Raw genomic sequence first — 16,138 nt, forward strand, 5'->3', positions numbered from 1 at the left:
GAACAGGGCCTCCTCGATTTCGAGGGCAGCGCCAACAAGTTGGAGGTGAAGCCGAGAGCTTGGCACCGAGGTATCTGGACAGCATAGAGGCAGAATCGACAGCTCCCCCGATAGAAGGAGAGGGCAAGATAATCCCGTGGCCTTCAAGCTCTCACGTAAAATGGGAGAGAAGATGGAATGGATAAAAGCCCACAACGCGTTTAAATCGCGCTGGGACAAAACCGATGACGACATGTGTCGCCACAGCATGTCCTTCTTCCTTCATAAGACCATCAGAAGTGACTTTTTTTCCAGCTATCTCTTTCTCTTGGAGGGGCTGCCTCTGGGTGAGTCTGAGTCCGGTCGCTGACAGCGATTCCGCATAGCGGAATGAACAGATCCGAGTGCATGAATGCCTGCTGCAGGTGAATCTGAAGACATGTATCGAATTGTGTCCACATGTATTTCCAGTTTCGCGAAGGTGCTGGCAGCGTTTTAGTGTAACAGATTTGGTTACATTTCCGACTGATTACATGAGCACACTCTGCAGAAATGTAATGTCAGAAAGTTCCTGAATTTCACCCATCTCCAATCGCAAACAGGCAAGGGTTTTCTGATTGCCTGGGAGATCCAGCGTGTTAACCCAATAATCCCTGGTGAAAGAGCCTTCCAAGTTGCCGTGATCTGTTTCGCCATGGCAACTTGTAAAATATTTCACCAGGAGTTATTGGGAGAAAGTCAACAGTTTAGGAAAAATTAGATTGAAGAATGCATTCATGAGTGTCGTCTAAGCTTTTTTTTAAAGAGCGAGTAGTGAAGGCATGCTAATTTTATCGCTATTGCTATAAACGATCGGTATTTGGTATCGTGAATGATGATGGCAGCGACAGACCACCATAAAACAAAGTTTAGCCCCACATCATTCGAACTCTTCGACATAGTCCATCCTTGTGTAATTTGAGCAAAGAGCTTGCAATAATTGTGTCAAATTAGGCAGAAGATTGAGGACCGCCATTCAAAGCACCTGCAAGCAGCACGAACTGTTGAAACACGATACAAACGCAACTGATTCGACCTTTCCTTTCACTGATTGGCGCGTTTTACATATTGGTCGGTGTGTAGCCTGCAATCGGCTAAAGCAGCTTCATGCAAGCACCAACATTGCAATTTGCCTTTTCATGTCACATTGTAGGCTGCCTTCTGTTGATACAAAGGGGGGAGATGAATGAAACGCTTTAAACTCTGGTATCACTGTGTGCGACGCTGTTGAAACAGGTTCAAAGATCAAAAAGCCATGATTCATTAATTGTTTAAAATTAAATGTATATTTCATATGATATGATTCATGTGATATAGAGAATTTAGGTTAAAAAGACTTAAGTTAAAATGTGATGATTAATCATAAACAGGGAAGCCAGAACGGACAGAGAGTTTACTAGCAGTCAAGGACAGAAGGAGCTGCTGAATATGTTTTTTTAAACCTATCTTTTCATGGTCATAGTGAGAGACATGCAGGAGACAAAGGATTGATAAGAAGTGTGAGAAACAGAATTTAGTGAATGTAGAGTTCACAGCGTACGTAACGAACGTGATAATTAATAATGCAGTTATACTTAGAATGTTTTTGTAATACTAACCAATTAAAACAGTATTAATAAGAAGGGGAAGGGCAAATAATAAAGGTATAAAAATCAATGCACTGTATGTATCGGGGCTTAACTGGTGAGAAACCAGTTGAGTCCAACTCTGCAGACTTGTAAATAAAGCTTGTCGTGTCATCAGTTTTAAAGAGACTCATGTGTGAGAAGTTTTATTTCTGACAAATGGGGGCTCGTCCGGGATCCACACTCCGGCCGTGAGGGGAGGCGAGAAGAGGGACATCGGAGGCGGTGCACCCCGCTGAGTTCAGCGGCTCCTAGTCCCTTGCTCGTCGCTTCGGGCGGCTTGAGCGAGTGGTATCCGGACAGGGTGACACGACAAGACGGAGAGGAGAAGGGTGACGGTTCAATCCCCGGGAAGACACCGGTAAGTGACGACTTACGATTGTGGTGTGGGGATTGGGTAACCGGTGTAACGGGATACACCTGTTTGGATAAAAACCTAACGGAATAGATTAAGTATACATCTTTTGTCGTTGTGTGAGGACCCTGTCGCGGGACTCTAGGATAGACCCCAGGGAAACCTCGGCGGTAACCGAAGGAGGGACAGCACCTCCGACGAAGTGCCGAGAAGAGAGGGGTCAACCCCAGGAAAACCTCAGCGGTAACCGAAGGAGGGACAGCACCTCCGACGAGGCGTCTGAGAGGAAGGGAGTAGGGTCCAGAGCGAGAGGGTCCTCAGCAACGATAAACAGATCTAGGTGGGAAAATGGGAGGATCAAAATCTAAGGGCTCGTCTGAAAATTCAGGACAATTCCTGGGAGTACCCCTTGACAGCCCTTTGGGGAGAATGTTTGAAAATTGGGATAGTAAAAGATATCGGGACAAAAACAAGAAAAAGATGGTCCAATATTGTCTCCTTTGGTCAAAACAACCTATTAAAGGTTCCTCGGTCTGGTGGCCGAAATTTGGATCTGATGAGGATTGGGTTAGACAAGCATTAAACATATATGTAAATTCGAGACCAAAGGTGAATCAAGAAGAGTCAGCATATGCATTTTGTTGGGTTCCCTGGCCAGGATCCTTAACAGAATGTTTTAAATTGAGAGTGGCAGGAGAAAAGAAATGGGAACCTCTGGACAACCTTCCCCCTCCTTATATTCCCCCGGTGCCTACTGCGCCCGAGGAAAGCTTATTACCGGAGGGGAAAGGTGATGAATCTGATTGCCCCGAAGGGGGCCGGGATAAAAAGGATGAATTAAGGGAGTCGGACCCTAAACTTCCACCGGTAAACCGACCCTGGACAAGATCCCAGACTGGTCCAGGACCATCAAAGTTTTCAATAAACCTAAATCCCCTGAGAGAAGTTCCTATGGGAGGACCGGGAGGGGGAACGGGATATGTGAATGTTCCCCTAACTAGTACAGAGGTGCGGGGATTTAAGAAAGAAATTAAAAAGTTATTGGAAGATCCTATAGGACTGGCTGAACAGCTTGACCAATTCTTGGGACCAAACACATATACGTGGGAAGAGATGCAGGCAATAATGGGAACATTATTTTCACCCCAGGAGAGGCAGATGATTCGACGGGCTGCCCTCCTCATGTGGGAATATGAACAACCTGGGGACCCTAGACCCCATGAACAAAAATATCCCTTAAATGAACCCAGGTGGGACAAACGAACACCCGAGGGATTGGCAAGTATGAGACAATATAGAGAGTGGACAATTAAAGGGATACGGGAGGCTGTGCCAAAGGGTCACAATTTTACCAAGGCATTTGGGAACCACCAGGGGAAAGACGAGTCCCCTACTGATTTTTTGGAGAGGGTGAGAAAGAATGTCCAACAGTATGCTGGTGTGGACCCTAGTACACCAATGGGTGAACAGCTTATTCGAATTGAATTTGTTTCCAAATCATGGCAAGACATTAGAAAGAAACTAGAAAAGGAGGAGGACTGGAGTGAAAAACCCCTAAGTGAACTGTTAAAAAAGGCACAAAAAGTATATGTGCAGAGAGAAGAAGAAGATCAAAAGAAGGCGACAAAGGTTATGGTACAGACTATCCGACAGATGAATGCTGAATCCAGAGGGGAAAGAAAACAAAACCTTCCTCTAAACAATCCAAAATATCCAAGAGAGGGAAGACCCCGGAGGTTCGTTAAGTGCTATTACTGCAATGAGGAAGGACACTTTAAGAGAGAATGCCCCCGATACAAGAGGGAATTGCGTGCCCTCGAACTTATGGAAGAAGATTAGGGGTGTCAGGGGTTCCAAATGTTAGGGACCAAATATAAGAGGGAACCCCTGGTAAAACTAAAAATTGGTCCCAAGGGAGAAGAGGTGGTGTTTATGGTGGACACAGGAGCGGAACGAAGTAGTGTAATAACTGTGCCAATCGGAACTGAGCCTATAAAAAGTAATTTGACAATTTCTGGGATAGAAGGGGCTCCCAGAATGGTATCAATAATTCCCCAAGTAACAGTGAAACTGGAAGAAAGAGAAGGGGTACAAGACCTCTTGTTATTACCTTCGGCTGGATTTAACCTCCTAGGAAGGGACTTACAGGCTCTCCTAGGTTTGGGTGCTCTCCCTGTGGACGGAGAAGTGCGAGTCCACCTCTGCACTTTAAAGGAAGAGGATGAACGGCAGATTGACGAGAGAGTCTGGTATAAGGAGGGAAATCGAGGAGGTCTGGACATCCCACCTTTACATGTCACATTAATACCAGGTCATCAGCCGGTAAGGAAACGTCAGTATCCTATTTCTTTGGAAGGGAGAAAAGGGCTACAGCTGGTAATTGAGACTTTAATACGAGACGGACTATTAGAAGAATGCATGTCACCTTATAACACCCCTATACTCCCAGTAAAAAAGTCAGATGGATCCTATCGCCTAGTTCAGGATCTAAGAAGTTTGAATGCTATTGTTCAGACCCGCCACCCAGTGGTGCCTAATCCCTATACTATTATGAGTCGGATTCCCCCAGACCATGAGTGGTTTAGTGTTATCGACTTGAAGGATGCCTTCTGGACTTGTCCGTTAGAAGAGGAAAGTAGAGATATGTTTGCGTTTGAATGGGAAAATCCATGGACAGGTAGACGGAGACAGTTTCGGTGGACTGTATTGCCCCAAGGGTTCACTGAATCTCCAAACCTGTTTGGACAAATGCTAGAACAAATCCTGATGGACTATCCACAATCTGATGATTCCCAACTAATGCAGTATGTGGATGATTTACTATTATCAGGACCCAAGGAACAAGAAATGAGGAGAGAGACCATTAGACTCTTGAATTATCTGGGGAAAATGGGTCTACGAGTGTCCAGAAACAAGTTACAGTTTGTTGAGAAAACTGTGATATATCTGGGACACCAGATAAGTAAAGGACAGAAACGGATTACCCCTGAACGAATTGCGGGAATCACTAGAATGCCTTTACCCCGTAATAAGAAGGAAATAAGACAATTCCTGGGACTCTTAGGATACTGTAGGTTATGGATAGAGGACTACTCAGCTTTGGTGAAGTTTATGTATGATAAACTGACAAATGAAAATGACTATCCATTGAAATGGACCCAGGAGGAGGAGGGATGGTTCGAGGACTTGAAACATCGCCTAACACGAGCCCCAGTGCTCACTCTGCCCTCTTTAAAACAGCCCTTCCAGCTATTTGTCACTCATAACCAAGGAACAGCTGTGGGAGTTTTAACACAGGAAAAAGGCGGTCAGCGACACCCAGTAGCTTTCCTTTCCAAAATGATGGACCCAGTGTCTCGCGGATGGCCGACGTGTATCCAGGGAGTAGCGGCTGCTGCTCTGTTGGTAGAGGAAGCACGTAAACTTACTTTTGGAGGAAAGATGACTGTGTACACCTCCCATTCTGTGAGTGTTTTATTAACACAAACTGCCCATCGATGGCTGACTGATTCTCGCATATTAAAGTATGAAACCATTTTAATGGTTGGAGAAGATTTACAGTTTGCAAAAATTAATAGCTGCAACCCAGCTCAATTTTTATATGGCAGTGAAACAGAGAAAGAGGTGGAGCATGACTGTGTCAAGTTGACAGATCTTCAGACCAAGACCCGAGAAGACCTTTGCGATACTCCGCTGGGAGAAGGATATGAATTCTACATTGACGGCTCCGCCAGATGTGTTGACGGAATGAGAAGAAATGGGTATGCTATAATAGAAGGAAATACTTGGAAAGTAGTAGAATCCACGAGACTACCTGGAAGCTGGTCAGCACAATCCTGTGAACTATATGCCTTGCAGAGAGCCCTCAGAATACTGGCAAAGAAAATTGGAACGATTTACACAGATTCCAAATACGCATACGGGGTAGTGCATACATTTGGTAAGATCTGGAAGGAGCGTGGTCTAATTACATCAAGAGGAAAGGAATTGGCACACGAACAGATGATTACTCTGACTCTAGAAGCCTTAACATTACCCCAAGAAATAGCAGTGGTCTACATACCAAGCCATCAAAGGGGAGATAACCCGACAGCAATTGGAAACAGACTGGCTGATGAAGAAGCCAAAAGAGCAGCCATGCAACAAGAAGTCCGTTTGCTGACTTTAATCCCAATAAGGCAAGGCATAAAGACAGCTCCCATTTTCACTGCTAAGGAAGAAAAGAACATGGATCAGCTGGGCGCAAGCCAGTTACCTGATGGAACATGGAAAACACCAGATGGAAGAATTGTTCTAAATAAAGAAATAACTCGCAATATTTTAAAACACCTGCATCAACAGAGCCACTGGGGCACCCAAGCCTTATGTGACACAGTGCTTCGAGAATATGTGTGTAAGGGAATCTACACCTTGGCCCAACAAGAGGTGCAAAATTGTTACCTATGCACAAAAATTAATAAGAAGATAATGAGGACAGGGACCATGGGAGGTCAACCATTAGCCATACGCCCTTTTCAACATATCCAGATCGACTTCACAGAGTTACCTCAAGTTCAAAGATGGAAATATCTGTTGGTGATAATAGATCACTTTACCCGATGGGTAGAAGCCTTCCCAACAATAAATACTACAGCCTCTACAGTAGCTCGCCTCCTCCTAGAGCAGATAATCCCCAGATATGGTATAATGGATTCTATAGACTCAGACAGGGGTCCACATTTTTCTTCAAAAATCCAGCAATTGATTTGTGATGCATTACAGGTCTCTTGGAAATTACATACCCCTTGGCATCCACAAAGCTCAGGGAAGGTCGAACGTATGAATGGAACACTAAAAATCCAATTGACAAAGTTAATGGTGGAAACTAAAATGCCTTGCATAAAGTGTCTGCCCCTAGCCTTATTGAGAATTCGTACTGCCCCACGAAAAGATGTAGGGCTGTCCCCTTATGAAATGATGTTTGGGCCTCCCTTCTGGAGTACAGTTGAGGGGTGTCCCACCTTGGGGGAAGGGGATATATTTGTTAGGAACTATTTACAGGCACTGTCACGCTCTCTTACAGATTTACGAAAGAGAGGACTATTGGCACAAACACCGCCTCTAGACTTTTCTTTACACAAAGTGGAACCAGGAGACTGGATTCTTATCAAGACCTGGAAGACTGAAAAACTCCAGCCCCAGTGGGAAGGTCCATACCAAGTTCTCTTAACTACAGAAGCTGCAGCACGAACAAGAGAGAAGGGGTGGACACACGCATCCAGATTTAAGGGACCTGTAGAGGCGCCACAGGACCCTGATACGAACTCAGATTGGACTTGTATTCCTGGAGAAAAACCTCTTACCTTACGATTTGCTGCTTACAGATTGATGATAATGGAAAAGCCGTTCGTAAAATCGCTGATAATATTCGTACATTGTCCCATGTACCGGTTCAAACCTGGCATCCTTTCCCACAATTTAATTGGATGGACAAATGGTTTGGAGGAACCTGGTGGCGTACCTTCTTGTGGGTCATCGGAGGTATTTTATTCCTCCTACTTATTTTGCCCTGTATTATTCCCTGTCTACGCAGCCTGGTGATTTCCATGGTCGAACAAGCTATGCAACCAGGGGGGATGGGAGACCCTGTAAGACTTTTATTTCAGCGTGAGATTAATGTATCATAAAACATTTCTCTTCCCTAGCTTAGAATCCCCATTCATATCTATACATATATTCAACACATTTTAAAGAGAGAAAGGGGTGGATTGTGATATAGAGAATTTAGGTTAAAAAGACTTAAGTTAAAATGTGATGATTAATCATAAACAGGGAAGCCAGAACGGACAGAGAGTTTACTAGCAGTCAAGGACAGAAGGAGCTGCTGAATATGTTTTTTTTAACCTATCTTTTCATGGTCATAGTGAGAGACATGCAGGAGACAAAGGATTGATAAGAAGTGTGAGAAACAGAATTCAGTGAATGTAGAGTTCACGGCGTACGTAACGAACGTGATAATTAATAATGCAGTTATTCTTAGAATGTTTTTGTAATACTAACCAATTAAAACAGTATTAATAAGAAGGGGAAGGGCAAATAATAAAGGTATAAAAATCAATGCACTGTATGTATCGGGGCTTAACTGGTGAGAAACCAGTTGAGTCCAACTCTGCAGACTTGTAAATAAAGCTTGTCGTGTCATCAGTTTTAAAGAGACTCATGTGTGAGAAGTTTTATTTCTGACAATTCAAATGTCCAATGATTGAAAGATGAGAAATGATATGAACATGAAGAGGCAGATCAATGCAGTGAAAGGAAATCTTAGGTTGAAGATTAAAGAAGTTCTCCGAATACCCGAGAACGCTATTTCCTCGGATTGTACTTGTACAATCAGATGATAATAAGCTTGACGTGAAAACAGTTAAGAACCACTGACACACATGGGGGGGGGGGGGGGGGTGAGTCAAAGAATGTCTTGAACTGGGAAAATTAAACCAAGTCCTTTCAGTCAATGGGCAGAGGTTTAGACAAAAAATTTGTTTTCTGGAGCATTTTCTGTTTTTATTTCATATTTCCAGTAGCTCCAGTATTTTAAAGGAAGAAGTGTGTTTAGGCAAGGAATAGGTCAAGTCGCTCACACTCCTAACGTCGAGGTACTCGAGATGGCAGAGGTCGACAGCATCGAGTCCACGCTGCTGAAGATCCAGCTGCGCTGGATGGGTCACGTCTCCAGAATGGAGGACCATCGCCTTCCCAAGATCGTGTTATATGGCGAGCTCTCCACTGGCCACCGTGACAGAGGTGCACCAAAGAAAAGGTACAAGGACTGCCTAAAGAAATCTCTTGGTGCCTGCCACATTGACCACCGCCAGTGGGCTGATAACGCCTCAAACCGTGCATCTTGGCGCCTCACAGTTTGGCGGGCAGCAGCCTCCTTTGAAGAAGACCGCAGAGCCCACCTCACTGACAAAAGGCAAAGGAGGAAAAACCCAACACCCAACCCCAACCAACCAATTTTCCCTTGCAACCGTTGCAATCGTGTCTGCCTGTCCCGCATCGGACTGGTCAGCCACAAACGAGCCTGCAGCTGACGTGGACTTTTTACCCCCTCCATAAATCTTCGTCCGCGAAGCCAAGCCAAAGAAGAAAGAAGAAGAGGTCAAGTCTGTAGATTATGGGAGAAATGGATAGTTGAGAGCGATTTAAAAAGTTGCAAGTTAGGATTCGTTTGAAACCTCAAATCAATAAGTCATGATTTCAACACATAGAAATGAAATCATTGGGACCATATAACTTTGGAGCAGAATTAGATAATTTGACCCATTGAGTCTGCTCTGGCATTCAAATTATGGCTGATTTTTAAAAAATGTATAACCCAACCCCATTGTCCTGCCTTCTCCCTGTAACAACCTCCACTTTAAATATAAAGTAAAAGCACAATTTTCTGGAGAAAATCCCTATGTGATCCCTTCCTTCTGTAGGGACTGCCCACTCCTTGATTCCCTCGTACACTCATCCTTCCCCACTTATTGCCCCCTTTCCCTGTGGCTGCAGGAGGTGTAACACCTCCTCCCTCACCATGGTCTGGGTCCCAAACAGGCCTTTCAAGTGAAGCAAGATTTTACTTGTATATCCATCGGACTGATTTACTGCATCCAGTACTCTCTATGTGGCCTTCTCTACATTGGAGGGACCAGTTGCAGATTAGCAGATCGTTTCTCTGAGCACTTCTGCTCCCTCTGCCACAAAAAAAATTTCCTAGTAGCCAACCATTTCAATTCTGAGTCACACTCACATGTCTGTCCATGGCCTTGTATACAGTCCTACCCTGACCACCTGCAGATTGGAGGAACAGCACCTCTCCAGCCAGATGGCATTAACATCAACTTCTCTGCTTTCTGTTAACCACCTTGCCTTTTCCTTCCCACTTCCCTTTTCCAGTTCTCCCCTCCCTCCCTTCTCCACCTATCATCTCCTGCCTTTGCCATTCCCTCTTCCCCCCCACCCCCAATCCTTTTGTTTGGACCCCACCAACACTCTTTTATACCTTGATGAAGGGGCTCAAGCTCAAAATGTTAGTTCTGTATTTTTACCTTTCTACATAAAGGACTCTGACAAGATAAGTTTCTCCAGCATTTTGTGTTTCTACTTCAACCACGGCGTCTAAAGATTTTTGTAATTTACTTCCACTTTAATTATACCCAATTACCTAGCCTCCACAGCCATCTATGGTGATCAATTACACAGATTCACCATCATCTGGCTGAAGAAATTTTTCCTCATCTCTGTTCTAAAGGGGCATCCTTTTATTCTGAGGCTGATCCCTCTGGCCCGAGGCTCCTACTACTGGAAACATCCCTGTCACATGCACTCGATCCAGTCCTTTCAATACTTTTTTCCACCTTCTAGTTTCTTGACATTGTTTCTCTGGTGGCCATATCTACACACAGTATTCTAAATGATGCCCTGCTAATGTCTTGTACAGCTGTAATATGACATCCCAATTTATGTATTCCATGCCCTGACTGATAAAGGCAGATGTTTCAAATGCTTGGGTCCCAGGTGTTCATCATCCATACCAATTATTTGGATGAGAGAATCAACTGTGATATCATAAGTTGTGAATAGGATTGAAAGAGGTTTCAAAAGTTTTTTAGCAGTTTAAGTAGGTGGATAAGGTTATGCTAGAAATAATATTATATGGAAAAGTATGAGGTCATTAACTTTAATGGATAAGGTAGAATCTTATGATATTTTTCAATAGTAAGGGTTTGAAAGCCATTGTTGTTCTGAGGGACCTGGGTATCCTTGTACGTGAATCACGTAAAGTTAACATGTAGGTTCAGCAAGCAATTAGAAGGGCAAACTGTGTGTTGACCTTTATCCCTGGAGGATTTGAGTACACGTGTGGGGACATCTTTCTTCAATTATATGAAACCCCTGTGAGACCACACATGGAACATTGTATATAACTGTATTCTCTCTATTTAAGAAAAAGGAGAACAGCAAAAGATCATCCATGTGATTTGTGGAATGTCATATTTATCTGTGGAGGAAAACTTAGGCAGACTGGGCCTGTATTCAGTAGAGTTTTGGAAAATGAGTTTAGAAATATGTTCTCAATGACACATACACAATTGTTATCAGGGCTTACAGGGTAGATGCAGAGATGATAATTCTCCTGCTGATGGTATAATGAACCAGGACTCAGAGCCCAAAATATAGATCACTCAGGGCTGAGATAAGCAGGAATTCCTACGCAGTGAGTCCTGAAACTAAAATTTTCCATTTCAGAGTGCATTCAAGACAAAGATTGGTAAATTTTTGAATATTAAAGAATCAAGAGTTGCTTGCAGGAAGGTGATGTTGAATTTAAAGTTATTAAATAGCAGAAGGGACAAGAGGCCAAATATTCTACTCCTGCTTTTCACCCTTTCAAGTTGAGAGGATAAATACTTAGCCATGCAGAGTAATAGTGTTTGTACAGCATGGAAATAGACCTTTGACCCAACTTGTCCACAATGTTGTCTAGTTAAGAAAGTTCCATTTGCCTGCATTTGTACTGCTCTAAATGTCTTTTAAATATTACAATTGTCCTCACCTCCTCAACTTCCCATGGCAGCTCATTCCACACAGCACCCTCTATGTGCTAAAGATGCCCCTTGGGTCCTCTTTAACTTTACCCCTCTCAACTTCAATCTATAACCTTGAGATTTAGAATCCCCTATCCTTGGAAAGTGACTGATTTTTAAAATCTTATCTATGCCCCTCATGATTTTATAAGCTTCTATAAGGTCCCATTTCAGTCTCCTACACTCTTTATAACTTATGCCTGCCTGATAGTCCTGGTTACATTCTTGTGAGTCCTTTCCAGCTTAATGACATTAGTCCAATAGCTGGATGATCAGAACTGCACAGAATACTCCAAGTGCAGTCTCACTTATGTGTTGTATAGTGCATCAAGATATCCCAGCACCTGTATTTGATGTCTAATCTACCTTTTGGTATTTTCATGAAACTGTGTACCTTCACTCCTGGGTTTCTACAACATTCTCCAGGACCTTGCCATGTAATGTGCCAGTCTTCCCCTAGTTAAATCAACTTGTACTGTTCAGAGTGAAATTCCATGTGCTATCCTTTGGCCTATGTGTCTAATTGATTCGGATTTTGTTGCAACTTCTGATAACTTTCTTCAGCACCCACGATACTGCTAATTTCAAAGTTTAGATTTATTGTCAGAGTACAAACATCACATCACATACAAACCTGAGATTAGTTTTCCTGTGGGCCAGGCAGAATTTCTACATATCGGTAGTGCAAAAAAAAACTGTATTCAAGAAAAGGTATACAAAAAAGAGAAATGTAAACCAACTGAAATATTCAATAATAAATAATACGCAAAGTAAGAGACCTTAAATGAGTCTCTCAAGTTTGTTGTTGAGGAGTCTGAGAGTGGAGGGGTAGCAACTGTTCCGGAACCTGGGTGGTACGAGTCTTGTGCACCTATACCTGTTTCCTGATGGCATCAGCAAGAACAGAGCACGTTCTGGGTGGTGTGGATTCTTGATGATTGCTGCCTGGGTAATGTACAGGGCTGTGCCCACTACCTCTTACTGGTCTTTTCACTCAGAGGTATTGGTGTCCCCAAACCAGGCTGTGATGCAGCTGGTCAGCATATTTTCCACCACATATTTGTAAAAGTTTGCCAAGGTTTCTGGTATCCTACCTAACCTCTGCAAACTTCTGAGGATTGGAGAGATGCTGATGTGCTTTTTTTTCATGATGACGTTAATGTTTTGGATCCAAGAAAGTTTTCCAAGATCGTGACTCCCAGGAATTTAAATTTGCTCAACCTCTCTTCCTACGAATCATACACTGCTAATTTTCCTTTCCTGAAGTCCACTATCAGTTCCTTGGTTTTTGTGACATTGAATGAGAGATTGTTGTTCGTACATAATTCAGCCAAGTTTTCAATCTCCCTCCTGTATACTGACTCAGTGCCCCTTTTTATACAACTCACTACCATAATATTGCCATTAAATTTGGAGTTGGTGTTATTGTTGTACCAATCCACATTGGCTTAGAGAGTAGACCAGAAAGCTAAGTACACAGATTCACCACCATCTTGTGATGCTCTAGTATTGATGGAAATTGTGGAGATATTCTTGCCCATCCTCATTGATTGGGTTTTGGAGGTGAGGGAATCCAGAATCCAATTACAGAGTGGGGTGTTGAGGCCCTGGTCTTGGAGTTAACTGATCAGTTCTGAGGGGATGATGGTGTTGAATGCCGAATTGCTGCCAATAGAGAGCATCGTAATTTACTCAACATTCAGGAGGGATAGACAGAATGGAAAAGGAGGTGGAGTAGCCTTGTTGGTTAGGGAAGAGATGAATGCCATAGAAAGGAAAGACATCAGTGTAGAGGATGTGGAATCTATATGGGTAGAGCTGCAAAACACAAAGGGACAGAAGAAGCTAGTGGGAGTAATGTACAGGCCGCCTAACAGTAGCAGAGAGGTTAGTGAAGGAGTCATGAAGGAAATTGGTAATGTGTGCAACAAAGGGATGGCAGTTGTAATGGGTGACTTTAATCTACATTTAAAAGTGAGTGACAAGTGGTTTTTTTATCCTAAATCTCTGCTTGCCTGTCACTTAACTTCACCATTCCACACCTATTTTGACATCTTTGTCTGTGCCCTCCTGCACTGTTATGAGGTCAACACAAGTTTGACAAACAATTTCTCATCTTTCAGCTGGGTAAACTGAAGCCTTCAGGACTTAATACAATGCAACTCTGATTTAACGCGACCTGATTTAATGCAAATCCAGATATAACACTAAGTAATTGGACTCTGATGTCGGGCTAACACAGGGAGTGGGGATGGTCAGTTTACTAAAATTTAATTTGTGTTTTAATTTCCACTGAAAATACAACAATTCATTGAAACCTCAATTTAGCGTGACCCTGCTTTATTTTTAGCAAAGTGATTTTTGGGGCCCAAACTATCGCGTTATAATGGAGTTCCACTGTATCAATTTTTCAAACTCTATGAAACTTTCTTTCTATTTATATCATGAGACTTTTCTGCCAATCATCACTTCGGCTCAATTTTTCTTTTTTGTATAATCTGGCCTGAAGGATATGTCATACAACTTTACTGATTAAAAATACATTATTTGGACAAAGGTTTAACCTGACCTTAACTGTTACTTTACTACTACATTTAGTTGTCAGGATTTAACTTATCAAAGATATTCACTTTAGTATGGAAAGCCATTTCAAGGGGGAAGTGGAGATTTAGGGTGAAAATGGAAAAAACGAAGGACACCCAAAATCTGTGGCAGGGCCTAAATGACATAACCTGCTACAAAACCAAATTCAGTGCAATAGCAGTTGGCAAATTTTCCCTCTTAAAAGAAATGAATGCCTTCTACGCTTGATTTGACCACAGTAACAGCAAAAATCCACTCCTCCACAACTTGTGTCCCCTGATGATTCTCTCCTGTCTGTATCTGAGGATGATGTACGGGCTACCTTCAGGTGAGTGAATCTGAGGCAAGAATTTGGTCCGGACAGAGTACCCAACTGAGTATTAAAAATCAGAGCTGACCAGCTTACCAATGTATTCATGGATATCTTCAATAACTCATTCCAGCAAGGTTTGCTTCCCACCTGCTTCGAACAGCCATCATAGTAATCTACCTTAATGATTATCATCCAGTAGCACTTGCATCAGCAATGATGAAATATTTTGAAAGACTGTTGTTGAAATATATCAGCTCCTGTCTGACTGGCGACGTGAATCTGTTCCAATTCGCCTATCATGTCAACAGGTCTATGGTACGGCAGATGCTATATCACTGGCTCAACACAAAGCCCTGGGACACCTCGACAGCAAAGACACATAATCAGGATGCTCTTTTTTGACTATGTTTGGCATTTAATACCAACATCTCAAAAATGATCAGAAAACTCCAATACCTGGGAGCTAACATCCCACTGTGTAATTTGACGCTGGATTTCCTCACCTACAAAGCACAATCTGAGGATTGGTAACAATGTCTCCTCCACAATCTCCATCAGTACTGGAGCACCACAGGGCTGTGTTCTTAGCTCCCTGTTCTACTTACTTTATATCTATAGCTATGTTTTTATGTACAATATGTGTTAAAAAGTCAATGAGTCAGCATACAGGAAGGAGATTTGAAAATTTGATTGAATGGTGCACCAATGACAATCTGACTCTCTGTCACCAAAACCAAGGAGCTGATGGTTGACTTAAAGAAGGGAAAACCAGAGGTGTATGATCCAGTGATCATTGGCGGATCAGAGATGGAGAGGGTGAGCACATTTAAGTTCTTGGGAGTCGCTATTTTGGATAATCTTTCCTCAACCCCACATGCTAATGGCATTATGAAGAAAGCATGTCAGTGCCTCTTCTTCTTCTTTGGCTTGGCTTCGCGGACGAAGATTTATGGAGGGGGTAAAAAGTCCACGTCAGCTGCAGGCTCGTTTGTGGCTGACCAGTCCGATGCGGGACAGGCAGACACGATTGCAGCGGTTGCAAGGGAAAATTGGTTGGTTGGGGTTGGGTGTTGGGTTTTTCCTCCTTTGCCTTTTGTCAGTGAGGTGGGCTCTGCGGTCTTCTTCAAAGGAGGCTGCTGCCCGCCAAACTGTGAGGCGCCAAGATGCACGGTTTGAGGCGTTATCAGCCCACTGGCGGTGGTCAATGTGGCAGGCACCAAGAGATTTCTTTAGGCAGTCCTTGTACCTTTTCTTTGGTGCACCTCTGTCACGGTGGCCAGTGGAGAGCTCGCCATATAATACGATCTTGGGAAGGCGATGGTCCTCCATTCTGGAGACGTGACCCATCCAGCGCAGCTGGATCTTCAGCAGCGTGGACTCGATGCTGTCGACCTCTGCCATCTCGAGTACCTCGACGTTAGGGGTGTGAGCGCTCCAATGGATGTTGAGGATGGAGCGGAGACAACGCTGGTGGAAGCGTTCTAGGAGCCGTAGGTGGTGCCGGTAGAGGACCCATGATTCGGAGCCGAACAGGAGTGTGGGTATGACAACGGCTCTGTATACGCTTATCTTTGTGAGGTTTTTCAGTTGGTTGTTTTTCCAGACTCTTTTGTGTAGTCTTCCAAAGGCGCTA

At 43.4% G+C, this 16,138-nt stretch overlaps 1 protein-coding gene across 1 annotated transcript in view; it reads left to right on the top strand.

Moving 5' to 3' along the window:
- Positions 1-172: 172 nt before the first annotated feature.
- ntmt2 (N-terminal Xaa-Pro-Lys N-methyltransferase) overlaps positions 173-16,138 on the top strand; it is a 38,981-nt gene continuing 23,015 nt past the window's right edge. Inside the window, exon 1 of the mRNA XM_069936313.1 lies at positions 173-326. Within this exon, the coding sequence (XP_069792414.1) occupies positions 173-326 (154 nt within the window). The remainder of the gene's footprint in view (positions 327-16,138) is intronic.

This window comes from Narcine bancroftii, chromosome 5 (genome assembly GCF_036971445.1).
Source record: "Narcine bancroftii isolate sNarBan1 chromosome 5, sNarBan1.hap1, whole genome shotgun sequence".
Taxonomy (NCBI): domain Eukaryota; kingdom Metazoa; phylum Chordata; class Chondrichthyes; order Torpediniformes; family Narcinidae; genus Narcine; species Narcine bancroftii.